This window comes from Python bivittatus, unplaced genomic scaffold, assembly GCF_059951505.1.
Source record: "Python bivittatus isolate LINGU-HERP-01145 unplaced genomic scaffold, Pbiv_v1 ctg000080_np1212, whole genome shotgun sequence".
Classification (NCBI taxonomy): domain Eukaryota; kingdom Metazoa; phylum Chordata; class Lepidosauria; order Squamata; family Pythonidae; genus Python; species Python bivittatus.
In genome coordinates, this window is record NW_028277035.1 from 43,605,405 (window position 1) to 43,623,681 (window position 18,277).

An 18,277-nucleotide genomic window follows, 5' to 3' on the forward strand; every position below is an offset into this window, starting at 1 on the left:
TGCAGCCTGTGTCAACGCCTGCATTCTCATAGCAGATAAAATGAAGTTCCCTTAAGATAACATGACATCCATCCCTTTGTTCTCTCTGGCCTCTAACACGATTTAGAGACAGAGATCTCTGTTCTATATGTAACTGCAGTTACCTGTAACCTGCCCTTGAGCTCTTGCAATAGCATAACCCCTGCATCAAAATAAAATAAAGTCTTAAGAATGCACTATATTTTGTAGGAATATGGAACAATTAAGTAGCAACAGGACATCTAGGTGCAGAAATGGGTTAGCCTAATCAAACAGAAAAACCCAAGGCTTCTTGCTCTTGCCATGCCATCAGCTGCGTTAGGCACCCCTTGGGCCTAATTTTTAGATTCAAGGCTCTTTCGGACAAGGACTGAATAAATTACATTCTGCATTGTATCCAGCAAATATGGCCTTCAATTAATATTAAAACAGTAGCAGATCAGGGAGTGAGGGTAAGAGAACGAGGATCACTGCAGTATTAATACCACACCCTCATGTAGCTGTTGGGTGTTATGTAACTCGCAACTGGCAGCTTTAGGACCCTATCTGATCCCTGCTCTGATTTCTCATGCACCATACCATTTCCCCCATTTTTCATGCATCACATCACAACATAACTTCATGGCTGGGTGAATAGGAAATATATATATATATAGCCCATTAAGCAGTTTGGGCCAGAAAATAATCCAGAAATGGGTTAGCCTAATCAAACAGAAAAACCCAATGCTTTTTCTCCTCTGACACCTGTCTTCCATATTTACCAATTTCTGTTTAAGAAATGTGATCTCTGTTCCCATGGGACAGAAGGCCAAGAAAGCCTGGCTTTTCTTATTCATCACTCTGCAGACTCTCAGTTCTATGAGAATTAATGCACACTAGGGCAGGCTCTAGCTAAAGTTAGATACATTTTTAAATGGGAGAATTAAATCTTCCCAGTAATATAACAGAACATGAAAATGCACAACCTTGGCCTTTTTGAAGTATTCTGGGAGATGGGTCCCAATGACCAGCATTTAACTTCCTTTGTTTGCTTAGGTTGCAATGCAGTCTTTAAACTAACAATATGTGTTTTAAAAAATCACAAAGAGCAGCAAATTGAAGTTTATAAAAACATAATAAATATATTTCATTTTATTTTCTAGTTGCAAAGCAAGGTTGAATAGGCACCTATAGAGTACACACACAGTCTATACATGACAAATTCTGGGAAGTTTCATACAAAATTAACAGAAGAAAGTCTGCAGTTGATTAGGGAGCTGTGATCTCTTTGCCAAGCAGGCTCAGTGAAGTTTGTATTTTGGTGTCTTCTCCACAACGCCACCCTCAGCACTTCTTTTGGTTCCTATGGCTGGTTTTGGTTTGTTTCCAATTGCGTGGGCTAATTGCCAGCTGTTTTTTAAAGTCCACTAGGCAGTCTTTGGCTTCAGAAATGGAAGTGAATGATCTAATGGGAGAGTCACTGCAAGGTCCTTGAGGGAAGAGTCTCTCTGAATTCTGGCCGCCCTCTGTTTCCTTGTCCATTTCTGCTGAGCTGGGCCTAACAGAAAGGGTATAAAAAATGAATCAGGCCTGCCTGCTGCACAGCGGACTCTTTCATAACTCTTTAAAGCTTTCTCATCTTCAAAATAGTACTTTTAAAAATATACAAGAACACAAAGGGATTTATAACTAAAACTATCTATACCGTACACTCAACAGTATCAAAAACAAGAGAAACCTGACTTCCGAAATTGAGCAGAGATAAAAAACAATGGGATTTAACTAAAGGTACAATGAAACCAAAAATCTATAACTGCTCATCTAACTTCCAATAATAAAAAGTCAATGGGGTCTCCCAGGGGGAGATTTACAGAAACACAATCCCAGTCCCATAGCAGAGAACGCCTTGTTTTGTGTCCCAATCAATCCACTGACTTCCAGTGACATAATTGAGATCAAGGCTACCAATGTAAATGCAGGAGCAAGCCAGTTCATACGGGGGGGGGGGGGGGGAAATATTCCACCAGTTACTAATGCAAATGAAACAAACCAACAATAACATGCAAATATACAAATCTGATGAATGCATTCCGCACTAGCCGTAGTTTCTGAATATTCCAGGCAATTCACACAGTACATGTTGCTAAGCATTCCGTATCTAGGCTGCAAAAATCCTGACAACCACTAGATGACGGTGAAAAAGACACAAAAACTATCACTAGATGGCAGCAAAGAAAGGTCTTTTCATATAACACTTTTGCAGTCATCTCGCTGTTATCCAGATTAGGCTGGGCTTCACCAGCATATTGACAGTATGCAAACTAATGTGCCACGGTGGCTTGGGTGTATGTTAAGCAGAGGGCAGATCCACACTTTAGGAGCCAAGGAGTTAAGCAGAAGTATCACTTTCTGGAATTACCCTCTGGAAAGAAAAACGCCATTACAAAGCACTGCTCCAGTCAAGTGGATGGTATTAAAAGACTACTAAGGGATTCAGTAGAATTAATAAGGAAGCCCTCCTTCATCTCTTTCCTAATACAGGCCATCCATCATGGTGGCCAAAGCAGTTTCAGTCCCCCAATCAGGTCTGAACATGGATTGCAAAAAATCAAGATAAGCAGTTGTTAATTTGTTTTATGAGAAATATACTTACAGCAAACTAACATATTTTTGCACTCATCATATGCCCTTCATTAAGTTTAAGGAAAGAAATCTCCTGTCTAGTGTAATTAGGGTTTTGGTTCTAAGAAAAGCATGGTCTAACTGCATTCCAACAGTAGGGAGGGACGTTGCCATCAGCGCTAAAAACTAGCTGCCCACAGAATTTCTCCATCTTACTTAGCTTTTCCATTTTGCTGTGAAAACAGCACTGGAAACGGGTGACAATGGGTGTTGGTACAGCCCCATTTAATCAGTGAAAGATCCTATAATGCAGAAAGAGCACTAACAAACCTTGAGCCTTCTCTTCTTGATGGTGGAGCAGCCACCTCTGCATCTGAAATATAACACACCACAGGATTTTAGTTACTTCAGCAGGTTGATGTTGGTCTCTGTTTTGAGATCAGCAAGACTCATTCTGGTGGACAAGCAGAGAAACTGCAGCACCTAAGTAGTAAACACATTCTGAACAACACCCTCCTTTCCAGCTCTGATCTGGGTAGGAGACATGGGGCAATTTATGTCTGGAGTTGTAGGCTTCTCTAATGCATACTACTATATCATACAAGGAAAAGGAGCAGGAAGGGCTTCTCTTGTCTTATTGTAAAATACACACAATCACATGATATTGCCTCAGTGAGACTCCCAGGAATGACTCTTGTCTTCAGTAGAATCAGGAGAGGTCCTGGTGTACAAAGGCTAGACTTTGAACTGATATACACGCAATGGGAAGAAATGCAACAACTATCCATTTGTAGTAGCACAGGGGCTATACTATATTGCTTGAGGACAATCCTGTTCCTATGACTCAACCTAAATTGCATCAAAACAGGAATGCTGGCTGGGTGCTAACTTTCCTACCTGCAGCCTGGTTTTCAGATCGCTCTAGCATGCTCAGTAGTCGGCCTTCGCACCTTCCCTTCTCCTAGAACAAAGTAAGAGAACATCCCCATTAGGTCTGACACAAGATGGCTTTGTGACAGAGTATCTCATAGAAACCCAGAGGCAGAAACAGCACTCTGGACATCTTGCAGCTGCCCAGAACAAAGACCAGCTCTCTCATCACTGTCCAAGATTTTCTCATTAATAGATGCTGACTTAGTGAGTTGGCTCCAGACCATTAAAAAAAAAAAAAAGCAAAGCTACCCATGTTTGGCCACTATGTCCTCAAGCGTGCATACTTCTATGTAAACAAGTAACCACAAACCAACAGCCACATCTTTACATTAGAGCTGGCACTAGATGGTAAGAGAGTTCCCTGGTTCCCTGTCACAAAAATGCAATCCTTTTTTCTTGTCCTTCTCCCTAGCAACACGCAGTAATCGTGAGGGGAGTGATGGTGAAGAATTGTTAAGCATGATGACAACACATCAAATATTTTACCATACCAGATGTTCTGCAGGAAGGGAGGAAGCAGGAGATGATGCAGGAGCGTAGTTTTGGGCAGCAGCTATAAGAATATAGTTCTAGCCTAGGAATCAAATGCAGGCTTGAAACAGCACTTTTCTGCTGTCTCTTTTGCCTAGTGAAATATCATCCACCATTAATCACATGCTCCTTTGGTTGATTTAATTACCTACTAAATGCTACAAAGTTTTCAAGCAGAATTAAAACAAACTTAATTCTGAAGGTTCCCTTTTGGAAATATTGTTTTACATTTGTTGTTATATACTTCAAGGAGTTCTGGGCAGACATCCCTGCAGCTCCCCCAGGGACCAGAGCCAAGACAAGCAGAAGCCTGAAGAGAAAGATGCTTGCCATTCAGAGCAGCTGGGGTCAAAAGCTACAGCACTCAGATAAGAACAAGCAGAAATCTTTTGCGTCGATTCTGAAAAGCAACAGGGCGGACCTGGGCCTTGGGTGCCAAAGGGGCACATAACACCTCTGGCAGCTGTTTTAAACATCAGCCAAGTTCTTCCATGGAGAAGAAAAAAAGGAATTCTGAGAAGCAAAGCTACTGACATGAACAGAAGCCTCCCACTGTGCAAGAAACTGCATAATGTTTGGTTGTGTCCCAGCCAAACTCATCAACAGGCAATCTTGTCATTTGCATATACATTCCTGAGGGGCTGGGGCCTGTGATGGATTTAAGGGATTCCATAAAACAGAGACATCATGTTGCATCTTCCTGCTGAGAAATCACATTGCCTTAGCACTCACACTGCTCTATGGATTAAAATCTTGCCATCAGAAATAAATCAGCACAAAGGCTACATGCAGGCCTCTGCTGCACAAGATGGGTAATGCATGTAAGGCAGCAACCACACAACTTAGAGGGGGGCTGAGTACCAGGACATGATGCCCTTTTGCCATGCCTGAGGTTAAACAACATAGGAACTGGGTGGATGGATTGCATGAATGAAATGGTTTGACAAATTTGACACATTCATCACAGATTAAGGCTGGCAATAACTGAAGGAAGGGAGCATAGCTGAAACCTAAGGGCTATAGCCAACAAGGGCTTGGCAAATGATTCAGAAAAAGTGGCTATACACAGCCCTAAACATCTATGTTTCACAAATAATTGTTTGCGCTTTCCCCCCCTAATTGTGATCAACGTTGTGCTCTTTCATTCCTCCTTTCGTGGTATTTGTACAGATCTTCAGACACACCATGTTTTAAGCAGTGGACATAGGGCAAACGTACACTTACTTTTTGAAATACAGCTTGTCTTTTTCAGCTGTGGCTCACTTTTCCATAAACATTTTTTTTTTTGGAAATAATTTATCTTCAAGTAAGCTGACTGTAATTTTACCAGATACACATGTTCTTTCCCTCCTCTGCAGTACCCATTTCCAGCTCTGACTTTTTCACTAAGAGTCTTAGTGTCTCCAAATCCAGCTCTCTTCACCCACTCCCAGTTTTCACATCTTATTCCTTTCCCCTCTTTGGTAGTATCTTTTTTTCAATATTTTTGCCTGCCCTTCCTTTATGCATTTTATTTTAAATTTATTTCAGTAGTGACTAGTAGTTCACTTACATGTATTAGGCTCCCTGGAAAATCATTATTTCTGCTAGTGCTTCCTTCTCAACAGCCCTGGTATGTCTGGCATGGCATGAAATACAAAGAGTTTCTGGAACTTACTGCAATGTTTGGTAACTGGAGGAAGAGAATTAGCACAGACTTTGTCTTATTACCTGTTGTCTACCACTAAGGCTCAATTCTGCACTCTGGTATAACAATAATATGGCAGGCAGAGGTCATTTTTGCTCAAGATAGCAATTCTGAGCAGGGAAGTATCTTTAGATGTAATGGAAACATTTGCATTTACCATTTGTGACACTACAGAATATCATGTCCTTTTCTCTGTGATGTCTACATAGGAGTTGACCATAAACAGAAAAATAATATTGTAGGATTGGAAGTGGGTCATTGCACAAATAGAATAGAAAGCATATTCATAATGCAGGATGAAGGTGCTATCTGTAAAGGATGGATCAATATGGGTGAACATACAAACAATGGATGACCAGGTGAATAGCCAAGTATTCCACAAGAATGCTTCTCAAAAGAAAGAATCATCCGCTTGGAGAATGAAGCTGGAATAATTGCAATAAAACAAAAAAATCTGATTATTTGTCTCAATAAAAGACTCTCCACCATGGCTATAATGTAATCTCTCAGAGGTGGGGAGAATACACTGCTCCAGCAGTTTAGACACAGGAGAATGCAAAACTGAAGGGGGAGCAGGTACATGTTTTGCATGGACTGTGAAATTAAACATAGCTACAAAGATGGGAAGAACAGCAAAAGCTATATACTTTAATCTTGTAAACATCTCAAAGAGGCTTTGATTAAAACACTGCATTAAAAAGTATTTGTAAATAAATACATGTATATATTATGCAAACTACAAGTTTGCACTACTGAGAAGGCTAAGTTATTGATGCCCAACAGTGGTTCAGGGTTCTTCCAGATCAAGAACACCCAATGCTATTAAAGAAAAGGAAGCATGCAGCTATTTAATCTTTCCTTCCTTCATGGGAAAACAAGGCAGGATTCAAATGGAAAAAGACTCCATCTACAGCCCGGTAAAAAATCCCATCAATTCAGTACAGTGTATACAGACATCACCTAAGAACATGCCACCATTGGAGAGAATTCAGCAATTATTTTATTAAAGCTAGCAAGTTACAGTGAGCCACTGGTCTCCTGCTGTTAAGAGACTGCCACTGACTGGTAAACCAAGTTCTTATATAGGTTTACCAAGACTGAAGATGGGTGTAGATATACATTTGACCTTTGACGAATAATTTTTTCTTTACAACCAGTAAGGAGTATCCAGGAATTTGGGAGTCCCTGTATCCAGAAAGAGAACACTTTGTAATGTGGGGTACCTAGCTTTGAAAAGCGTGAATCCCAATCAAGTGGGCTGCTATTCTAAGAGTTTGACCCTGCATCCCACTTTGAATGGGAAGCACTGTAAACATGCCCACTATCAGCATCCTTGTGAACGGTGCAGTTTCTGGAGACATACCATTTGTGAATCAAAGGCCACTCCTTGATGTTACAACGGTTACAACTCTGGGACGATGTATGTCACGACAGAATAGTTGTGGTATGTATCCGGGGAAGATGGTTTAGCAGTTATGACTATTGTGATTAGATACATTGACTTTTCCATTAAACAGGCAAAGCATGCGAGATATTCAGGGGCCACTGAAAACCTTGGTATGAGCATAATACAGTAATAAAAATTCTCTCCTCATCTGGAAACACCTGAAATCATTTTGCTCCTGAGAGAGAAGCTGCTGCTTTAGTGGTCCTCCTTTGCTAAGTACATTAATGACTTCTCCAAAATTATGCTTTTTAAAAAGTTTAGTTTAATGTGCATTAATTTGTGTGCCCTGAAATATTATCTTAGGGAAGGAATTCTTTCCATTTAATATATATTAGCAAGTTTTTAGGTCTTATGTATATAGCAGTTAAGTGCCAAGTTAAAAACAGGACCACTTATAGTAGGCATAGACAATTGTTGGTCATAGGGCTAATTTATTCTGCAGGAGAAATTCCCCATTCAGTCTGTTGGTTGGCTTCTTCCCCTATCCCTGCCCCCTTTCGATGTTTGACCACTGATCATGGTGGCCAGAACTGATGGGATTTGGAATCAACCAACATCTGGAGGGCTATGGACTCCCATTCTGGTTGAGATGTAATCCCATCATAGTAGAACCAAGTCAAAGAAGATCAAGCAGCCATAGTATGTCTAAAGTTCACTGCAACCAAGCTTACTTATGGGGTTGGAGAATCAGCCAGACCCAATCTCTCTTTAGAAAAGGATATGAACAGAGACAAGGGTGGACCTGCTAGTCTATCCATGCAGGTATGAACCAAGAAAACAGATCCTTACTTTTGCATGCCGCAGCCTCCTGTGACCCTGGGCTCCATCAGCATTCCAGGTACAAAGGCAGCCATCAACATGGTTCATATACTCTTTCCTTGGCACTAGAGATTTACAAAGGTAACACTTCTCATACCTGCCAGGGGAGGGGGGAAAGAATTGCATTAGAATTCAATCTTTCCTATTTCTGCTGTTTCTAGCTGTTCTGTGGGTAAGACTTTTTAACGGAGCTGGATCTGCACAGTGATGTGACCAATAAAACTGGCCTGTTACCAATCAAAAAGCATGGGATGATTAGCAGCTTTCTCCCAGCTGCTTTCTTAGGTCCTGCTACTGCAGCAATGGAATGTAATGAAATCAGCTCCTCTAGCTATCTCAAACAATGCTGATTTCCTTTCAGACATAAAACATCCTGTCAACTGAGTTGAAGGAAGTGTCTGCTTTTGCAAAATTGGAGTTATGTTGTGCCCCAAAAAGCAAATTAAGTGTATTAAGTCAGAAACACGTTTTTCTGAGTCTAAATGAAGTCATCTAACTAATAAATCTGCCAGGGCACTATTTCCATTTTAAAGCATGCAGTACTGAGGAGGAAGCATTGAGCATTTGGTGCTGGACAATATGGCAATAATATCAGCCCCTACCAACTCTCAGTTCACTCCAACTAGTTCAACTGTGTCCAATAATTCCCCTGCTAAAAATCAGACCTTATCCAAGAAGCAAAGCTGGCCCTCCCAAGACAAAAAGCTTGTGAGGGCAGATGTGGAACTGGAGACAGCTGCTTAACTGCTGGTCTGGAACTAGAGGAATCCAGTGAAGTTTGCTGCACTATGGTATCTAGAATGGGTCTGAGGAGCCTCCTTGATGCTAAATTCTGCAGTACTTTTCCATATTTTCTTTCCAGTCACTGCTGATTACTAAGATAATGTGTCTAAACAGAAGCTCTCCTCTCTATAATTAGCCTAATTCCATTAGTTATGTTGCCATCCAGTGTTTGTAAAAGCAACATTACTTTCAGGGAGGATTTTTACTGTCAGATTCTTTCTTAAGATGCTGTGTGGGTGAGTAGGTGGGAGGAGGACAGCCGTAAGAAAGATTAAACAAAACCAATTTCATCTGATTTTCTTAATTTCATTAACAAGGTAACTACAGATAGGCATCAGCCATGCTAACCTTCTCTATCATAGCTTTGTTCTGACAGAGGTATGTAGATATGCACACCAGTTAATCTACTCTTCCAACCAATGCTGCTCTTAGAGCCTGTCTATGGTTTAAGGTAACTTCCTATGGTTGATGGTTTGGCTGCTTTGCAGATCTCTGCAAGCTGCCTTGATATTTATCGCCTCTATCAGCCCCTGCTGGATTATAACAAACAGCGTGATTTTGTCCCAGGACCAAAAATACACGTAAAAAAACATGATACTAGTGCTACAGGAATTTGCTTGTGATCTCTGTTTTGCTTGCTAACCACAGTTTTAAGATCTCCCTTTTATTATTATTTTTTTAATACTCAGAGGAGTTAGGAGTTACATACTGAAACACCCTCACTGCAGGAATTTATAATTCCCTCCAACATTGAAAACAGCTGTGAGACAGGTAACAATAGGCACATTTGTTACAATGTGGAATGGCAAGCAGAGGCTCACAGACAATCAAACTCAAATGAAACATGCTATCATAATGGCCAGACTGGCATTTGTGCTTGAATATTAGCTCTATTTGTTACCTTCACCTTTATATATTTACATCTATACAGTCTGAATCATGCAGAGAAAATCAGTGTATGAAATATTACTATATTTATATATGCCAGTCCTGTCAGGTTCCAGAACAAGATGATAAAAGCTGGGAATTCACCTTTACCATTGTTAATGGAGTTTTATAAGTATTGGTTCAATTGCATTACTGGGTTTAATAATGAATCTAAAAGAGGGAGAGGGCAAAGAACTAGCGTGCTTAACTAACGGCACATCAACATTCTCTAGGCCTGCGTTTCTTAATCTCATCCACTTTAAGATGTGTAGACTTCAGTTCCCAGAATTCCCCAGCCAGCATGCATGGGTCCACACATTTTATGGTGAGATAGATATTCCAAAAAGAATATAAAACCTAGGCAAACCCAAATGGAAGGAAAGGTAAAAACAGGTGAGAATGAGATGGGCTTTCCCATCACAGGATGCTTTTTAGACAGAGAATGATGGAAGAGAGTGAATCTGCCAAAGCTTCAAAGTTTTCTGTAACAGAAATATCTGCAAGTGCTCCACTGAAAATTGTCAAGATGGACAATATGTGGTAAAGTAGTAGCGTACCTACTTACTTGTCAATGTCTACAGATTCTGAGGCTTTTTTGCAGCTGGTAAGCTTACTCTTGGCTTCCCTCTGTCGTCGGGTCATTACTTGAAAACAAAAACAGAATAGTTGTTCTATCTCTCTTCTTGAGGATCTCAGACGGTTTCTCAAGGGTCACAACAAAACACACAATATATATATACACATTAGAAAACAATTTCAAAGCTTCCTGCCAAGCAGGACCAGTTTACTTGGGGCATCACAATGAGAATAGTGAGGTCTAATTTATAATGGTATGATATTTCCCACAATGTAAGCTGAAATTTTAAAGCTACTACCCAGAAACCCCTTATAGCGCATGAAGACTCAAGCGTTGACTTAAACAACGTGCATGAAGACTTCTGCACCAATGATTTAAATTATTTAATTTCAACATTCACACAAGCAGTCTTGACAACCTAACAAATAGAGGCGCCTATCTATTACTCTGACATCTAGTAGAAAGATTCAGTTTGCTTATTTTGTTGAACAAATATGGAAAACTTGGAAACGAAGTCTGACAATGCTGCAGTTCAAAAGATCTGCTCTTTCTAGCACTGTGTTTCAAATTCAGCGGAGTACGAAACCTCTTGACTCAGTCAAGACTTGGATAAATGAACGATCTCAATGAATTAAGGTGAAAACTATTCCAGCGGCTTAGTAAATAGAGTCCATTTACCTATTTACTAGGGAATGAAGAAAGGATAAAAACCTGAACAAGAAGTAGTTTGTATTTTCAATGCGGAATGCATATCTACATATTTGCCTAAGGTACAAGGTCTGTTTTTAATTAGTCCTGGGTTTGGGCAGATTATGAAAAAGGGATTTTCACAAGAACCTGAGAAGTAGGGGTTAGGTCTGAACAGAGGCATGGAGGCAAAAGAGAAGAGAAAACATAACAGATGCCTTCTTCACAAATTATACACATCTTTTGTTTTTACAGAAAATAGTAACTGGTTCTGTCTACTATAATCACATAACCCGGAAGACTAGAAACACATTTTAAATAGGAAAAAAAGTAAAGAAAGGCTAAGAGAGCCAAATGTCACCATATACTGGAATAATCATATATACAACTCTTAAGCAATAATTCTTTATTCCAGTTAGTTTTAATGATTATGACAATGAAATCAGAGCTATGTGTTTGTTGGCAAACCCAATCAGAGGCCCCAGCTTTTCTTGTTAGTCATTTATAAACATAATTTTAAAATGTTAGTTTTATACAATTGAATTCCTTTCCATTTCTTTCTGTTGACAAGCCACCAGCTATGCTACTTGGGGAACATATCAGATATCCTAAGCCATTTCCACCAGGGTGCTAGAGTTTCTAATGTAGAACAGATGCTGCTTTAAGCACTGTTGGGCAATCTAGTGGAGGGGGCAGTGTATTAGAACATTTTTACAGCTTGGTATCAGATCTTCCTGTGCTCAATGCTCTCATTAGGAGAAAGGTCTGAATCTGTGTTATAGGCACTATAAAACTGTTACTGTTTGCTCAACATCTGTTGTAAAGTAGGTGCACCTACAGAGTTCAGAATGGAAAGATGTCTTATCAGTGCCAGCACAGTCTGGGCCTTGAAGCATACATTTTGGCTCCTTGGCACCTCTGTCTCTGCTCTCATGATAACTGCTATAACAGACTAGTTCATCTGCAATTTTAATGGGTGTATTTTCCACACTTAAAAGCTGCAGTGACCAATGTGAGGTCTATGAGTTCTCTGGGTTAAAGTTTATACTTGCAGACACTTCTGGGCTGCCCACTTGCAAGGAAAAAGATGGTGATGGAGATTCACAAATTCATAAAAGGCTGACTGTCCTCAAAAGGGGACAATGGCTCACTTCTGCAAACTTGGCCTGGATCTGGGTACAAGCAGCTTCCACAATTGACTGTTAATCCCTGAGTCAACTGACACTCCCAAAGGCTTTTTAACAAGCTAGTCTGCAGCAAAGGCAGAGCAGTTCTCTGAGCTGGTGCATAGTTGTTAATATTCCTGTAACAGTCTCTTTCACTGCCTTGTGCACAGCTCAGGTGTTAATCAGTGCTATTTTTTTCCAGCAGAATAGAACACATCTGGCACAACACAGCTGCTAGAAACCTATAGGACCAGCACTACGGAAATGCCAGGAAAGACCTATACCTGTACTGCCAACAGAAGCAGTAGAAAGAGATGGCATCACCAGTAGCCTTGGCCTATCATAGTTGAGTTGACCTGCTCCCATTCCAAACACCAAAGCCAACAGAGCCATTGTGGGATTGTGCCAGCAGAGCTCAACTTAGCAGAGATAGCAAACCTAGAACAAGATTCCCAAGGAAAAAACCAAATGGGAAAAACAGAATCAACTACAAGATAAATCTCCACTTACAGCAACAGAGAGAATGTGCTTCTCAACTCTTGATACAGAATAAGCACAGCATCTTCTCTCACAACATGCTGGGCTAAGTTAAACATATTCACAATGTTCACTGTAGTCACATTAAAAGTTGATCCGTTTCAGTTTTCTTCCCATCAGTACAAAACATGCCACAATTCTCCTGGTTCCTCTGGATATCAAATAATCTCCCTTTGGTGCATTCTATATTGATTAACCCTTTCCATCCATGCTGAGATGGTCTGGAAGCTAATGGTAGCACTTCATAATTAAAATACTCCTGGAGGACCCCATAATGATCCCCCGCAGGTATTCTGGATAGCTTGGTACATTCCTGGCAATTTCTCCTTTCATTTTTTTATGTGTACATTTTGAGCTCTTCTGTTTCTCCAGAATTTTAGAGCAAGCTTTTCTAAAGTATTTCTTGGGCTATGGGAAGAAAGGATGAATTTTCTAATATGACTTCAGACATAATCTTAACAATTTCCTTACTATTTAAAGACACTGTACATTTCCATTTCTCTTGGAAATCACCTTACTATTTCAAGAAACATAAATTTACATGCTCAAAGCAAAATCTATCTCATAATTTATCTGGTATGGGTTATTTTGAGGGGACAGAAATGGGAAGAACATCCAATAAATGAAAGGACTCTGTTTTCCATACCATGGCTGTATTTACCAGTCCATGCTGGTAATCTGCGCATCTTAAATATGGGGGAAAATAGCTGAAGGACCAGCATCAGCAGTGTAGTACATACAAGCCCCCAAATAGAAAATAATCTCCATTTTCAGAGAAACCTTCCTGTGCTCCCATTTCTATGATAAAATACCATGGAAAGTCCTCTATCCAGCCCTGGCAGCTAGCTCCTCAAAGAAGCAGCCTGCAAATCTTGGAATATTTTAAAAATGTACTAGTCTTCTTTCACAAGTACTGTAGCTCCTTTTAATTCTGCATTATATTCTATACATTATCAGCAGAGAAAATAGCAGACATCTAAATTTTTATAAATTCTGGGAAAATGAGACAAATGATAATAAGCTGGTTTCCTTTTGCAGCAAGCTTCCCACTGTGTTGACACAGGACCCTCTCCCACAATCCTTTCATCCTCCAGTATTAAATACATATATTTTTTCATCAGCCATGCTATTTTTTTATACTTATTAATGGAATTATCTCTTGCTATGTTGGTCTTCTGAGAAGTGATGAAGCTTTCCCCATGCCAATTCTGTTACTTTTTTTAACGCTGTATCAGTGCCGCTTCTCTTGGTGTTGAAGCTTTTTTAAAAACAGCATCAGCAGGAGGAAGGCTGAGACTAAGAGAATGAAAGACTGACACTTTGTACCTGAGCTGTGGCCACAGGAAAAGTAAGAATGGCATCCTGTCTCAACCCTAGATGCTTTCAGCAACATCATCACACTATTTCACAATGTTGGAAATTGACTAACTTTGGAGGGGGAAGACTGTTAACTGTTAACCTTTGATGATATTCTTGGTTGAGCATCCTGGAAATAGCTAGAGAGCAGAACAAAGAGAAGCAGAAGACCACTCCGCAAAAGAGAATTGCATTACGTAGTTTCCAGGTATCTGGAAAGGAAATCCAGGGGTCTTCCTATTGGAGTTACGTTGGTAACCTGCCAAGAAGGAGCTCCAGCACTTTAGTGACAACTAATACAGGTATGTAGAAGGCTCTCATAGCCTTCTGTTGCCTGAAGCCCCCTTTCTTCCTATTAGAATCAACACTTGATTATCTTGCTGATTGTTTCTGGGAATTTTCGCTTGAGCTATTTCCTTCTCATGAACCCCACCTGAAACAGGCTATTCCAAATCATAGTACAGAAAAGGATCACTTCAACCACTCAGCCCAATCTCCTGCTCATTACAGGAATCCAAATGAAAGCATCCCCAATAGGTAGCAGCCCAGCCTCTGCCTAAACACATCCAAAGAAGGGGAGCCCCTACCTCTCCAGGTAATTGGTTTCACTGTCAAACTGTTCTTACAGTTAGGAACTTTTTCCTAAGCTGCAATTGGAATATGCCTTCCTGTATCTTCAATGTCGTATTCTGTGTTCCACTCTGTGAAGTGACAGAAAATAGATCTTGGCCTTCTTCTAAATGCTATTATTTCAGTTAATTGAGGAGTGCTATCATATCTCTCCCTACAACTTCTCTTCCAAAGGCTAAATTTTATTCTGCTGCGTGGCATGGCTGTATGTGTCAGAAATGGCCGAGAGGACTCCAACTGGTCCTGGAGAGCCACTGATTCTGTTCAGGCTACTCCATCTGAGCAACAGGTTGTCCATGTATAAGCTATGTTCTCCAATGACTCATCCTTGCATACCAGCATGCCTCCAGTCTTGACAAATTACAATAGTGGTGAGGAAGGTGTTCTGCATACTTCTTGAAAAGAAATTTCAGGTAGGTTTGCCAAAGAAGTGAAAGACCAGCTTAGTTAAAAGCTGCAAGTGCATGTGTACTTTCAACCACAGTAATTGCCTGAATACAAACAGCCATGTAACCATACCTCAGGTGAAATGGTCTTCTGTATCAACCAAGCTGATGCAGCTTCTTTAAATTACCAATTCAAATAACAGCCAGCAAATTTACAGGAGGCAGTTACAGAACAATAGATGGACAAGTCACAGAGGTTCTTTTGTAATGAGAAACACTGAAAGATGGTAGAGTTTGTGGAGTACCAGAGACCTCCACAGGAAAACCAATTAAGAACTCCCCAAATTGGATCATTGACCCTTAAGCCAACAGTCAGGAAGAAGTACAGTAGCCTTCTTGGAGCAGACCAAGGAAAGGGATGGTTCAAAATTTTGATTTTCTCTCACAGTGCTGCTTCCCTGATTGCAAAGCAGCCAAATATAAACACTATTCAGAAGAAACTAGTCAATTATGGGGGATGTGAAATAAGAGAATTTTCAAAGTAATATCAGGCAAACTTGACTCAGCAAGCTTCAGATAAAGTTATACCAACTTTTTAGGAGACTGCTTTAACAGGGAAATATGAAAATGTCTTAACAAACTTTGCAAATGCAAGTCTGGTCTAATTCAGATTATTGAGTCAGAGTCCGGGAAAAGCACTAACCCCCAGAGGATTCCATTATGATTCTGATTTGCCATAAAATAGTTTCAGTGTTATAGACACTGTATGAAGGAGATAAGGAGGCTACGAAAAATCTGAAAGTAGTAGTAAGCTAGTTTTAGGGAGGGTATAAAAGTTTTATTTGAGAGCCATTTTAGCCATATATCCAAGTAAGGTAAAATATTAAGTGGAGAGAAGATGTTTGTGAGTTTATGTACAAAGTAAAGGATAGATTTTATTGTATTCTCTGTTTTTTACATTTTGCATTTGCCTCACTACTACCATTTCCAAAACATCAAACCACAAAAAGATGTCATGACTATGTAGATAATTATTCTCTTTTTCATATTTCTTTCCATTAGTATCACAGCACACTGTTTTTAGGAGCCAACTTACTTACAACTGCAAATAAATGACCAACTGATGGAAACAGTTAAAGCAGAAGTAAAGAGTTTCTGTATGTTTCAAGTAGAATCTCTGTCTGTAATTCAAGTTGTGCTAAAGTCCTGAGAATAATATGTTGCACAGACCACTACATGCACAGCAGTGAGCGCATGTTATGGCTAATGATACATACAGGTATACACTTGTAAGTAAATAAAATAATTGAAACACATACTTAGTACGAGATACCCTTGGACACTTCTTAAGAATCCACAAGCCCTTGTTAGAATTTAGAAAAAAATCTGACATTCATTACAGAAATGCTAGTCCTCCCTGCAGCAGGAAAAGATTTAGGTAAGTAATGACAACAAATGGTCAGAAACAAAGAAACCAATATTTTTAAAAAGCTCAAATTCATAACATTTGATTTTTACAATTTCTAATTCAATATACAAAGATTTCTGAAAGGCTAAATCAACTTGTTCATATTTGAGAGTAGTAATTTTAGAATTGTAATAATGCTTACCTATAATGTACTGCAGCTTGACATTATATGGTTAGTGGCATGACATGGCTAGTGGCATGACAAGGTTAATAAAAAAAACCCTATGCCAATTATATTAATTATGTCAATTAAAATGCAAATTGGTAACACCCTCTTCCTATTTTATGATATATTTCCAATATTGTCTTTACTAGAAATCAGGTGTCTTATCCCTCCCTTACTAAAGGGGAAGCCAGACTCTGCATTAGTAATTCTAGTCAACTTGGTTTCCTTTATCAACTTTAATCAATCCTTCTGTGGAAAAACTGAATTGATATTACATTAATCAAATCACAAAAATATCAAAGGGACATTTGGAATTCTACCGTTTGCATTCCAAGTACCCACATTGCTGTTACCTAGGGATTAGGTGGATGGGGAAGGGAAAGAAATGACACACCAACCACCCAACCAATGGGAGAGCAGAAAAACTGACACTCCAGCTAGCATGCCACTTCCATCTTCCTTTTTTATCTCATTCCCTTTGCTTTTACAGGAATGGGAAAAACCATAATGATGGGGGGCAGGGAGACCAACAAAGCTCTCCCTATTATTTCTAATGAATAGTGAGAGGGGATAGCACCTACAGCATTTTGGCTTTGGGATGATAAGAATTCCTACCAATTGGAAATCACCTGTTTTGCAGCTCCAGAGGAAACACCGCAAAACTATCTTTGCAATGTTTCCTCTGAAACAGGAATTAAGCTTAGTTAATTGCTAATCAACTCAGCAAACCCCACAACATCACTGAAACACAGAGAGGCAGCATCCATTTAAAATTGGCATTGCCCCCATATGTTGAAAGAGCCTAAGGCACCATTCCTGCTGCTAAATAAGGTGCCTAAATATAATGGCTTTTTTTTTTTTGTATACACATATAGAACTGTGCAGGTTAAGTATTTAGGATGCTCATCATATCAAGCAGACCTTCACTTACTAAAAATAAATGCCTAGTAAGAACTGTTTGCAGAGTTAACTCTTTTAATCCAGCAGCATATGCAGTAATGGTGGCCACTGCTAGGGTCAGGATTTCCCAGTAGTAAATAGCTTAGTGGATCTGGAGAGAGAAGCATGTTATGGATGAGAAGGGCTTTCTAGTCAAGACCGAAAAGCTAGGACTTCATAACATGAAAATGAGAGGATGCATTAACAAATAATGGAGCCTGAATTATCACTAAGGTGCTAGTTCAAGGAGCTTCAGATGAGGATGTGTCCTCACAATATAGGGGGGCCAAAGACTCAAGCACAAAGCCCTGCCAATCAAGCATTGTTCAAGTAATATTGGGCAACACTGGGTGGCTAATTAGATGCCACTGACATTTACAAAAGACCTTGATTTCCCTTAGTCATAGCATCTTGTCTTAATTCCTTCCTTTGCAACACTGAACTACAAGCCTTATCTCTATCACACCAGCCTCCAGTTTACTTACAAATACTCAAATCTGAGCACTGGATAAACTATCCAGAATTGTATGGAAGTTGTCCTAAAGTAAGGCATTAAATTAGACAACAGACTGGATCTCATTCAGTGCTCTGATTTGATGAATTTTCCTATGGATGACTG

General features: G+C 39.7%; 1 protein-coding gene across 8 annotated transcripts in view; it reads right to left on the bottom strand.

Annotated features, from left to right (window-relative positions):
- Nucleotides 1-1,101: 1,101 nt before the first annotated feature.
- Nucleotides 1,102-18,277, bottom strand: part of UIMC1 (ubiquitin interaction motif containing 1) — a 78,829-nt gene continuing 61,653 nt past the window's right edge. For 2 of the 8 annotated variants that reach the window (XM_088133931.1, XM_007435130.3), the window contains 5 exons: nt 10,312-10,390; nt 8,007-8,133; nt 3,517-3,580; nt 2,950-2,992; nt 1,103-1,555 (listed from right to left, as the gene is read on the bottom strand). In XM_088133931.1, the coding sequence (XP_087990057.1) occupies nt 1,342-1,555; nt 2,950-2,992; nt 3,517-3,580; nt 8,007-8,133; nt 10,312-10,390 (527 nt within the window). In that variant the 3' untranslated portion in view covers nt 1,103-1,341. Of the gene's footprint in view, nt 1,556-2,949; nt 2,993-3,516; nt 3,581-5,635; nt 5,756-8,005; nt 8,134-10,303; nt 10,391-12,620; nt 17,771-18,277 lie in introns of those variants that run through there. The other 6 variants (XM_007435127.4, XR_003085483.2, XM_007435129.4 and 3 more) reach the window with 6 other exon arrangements.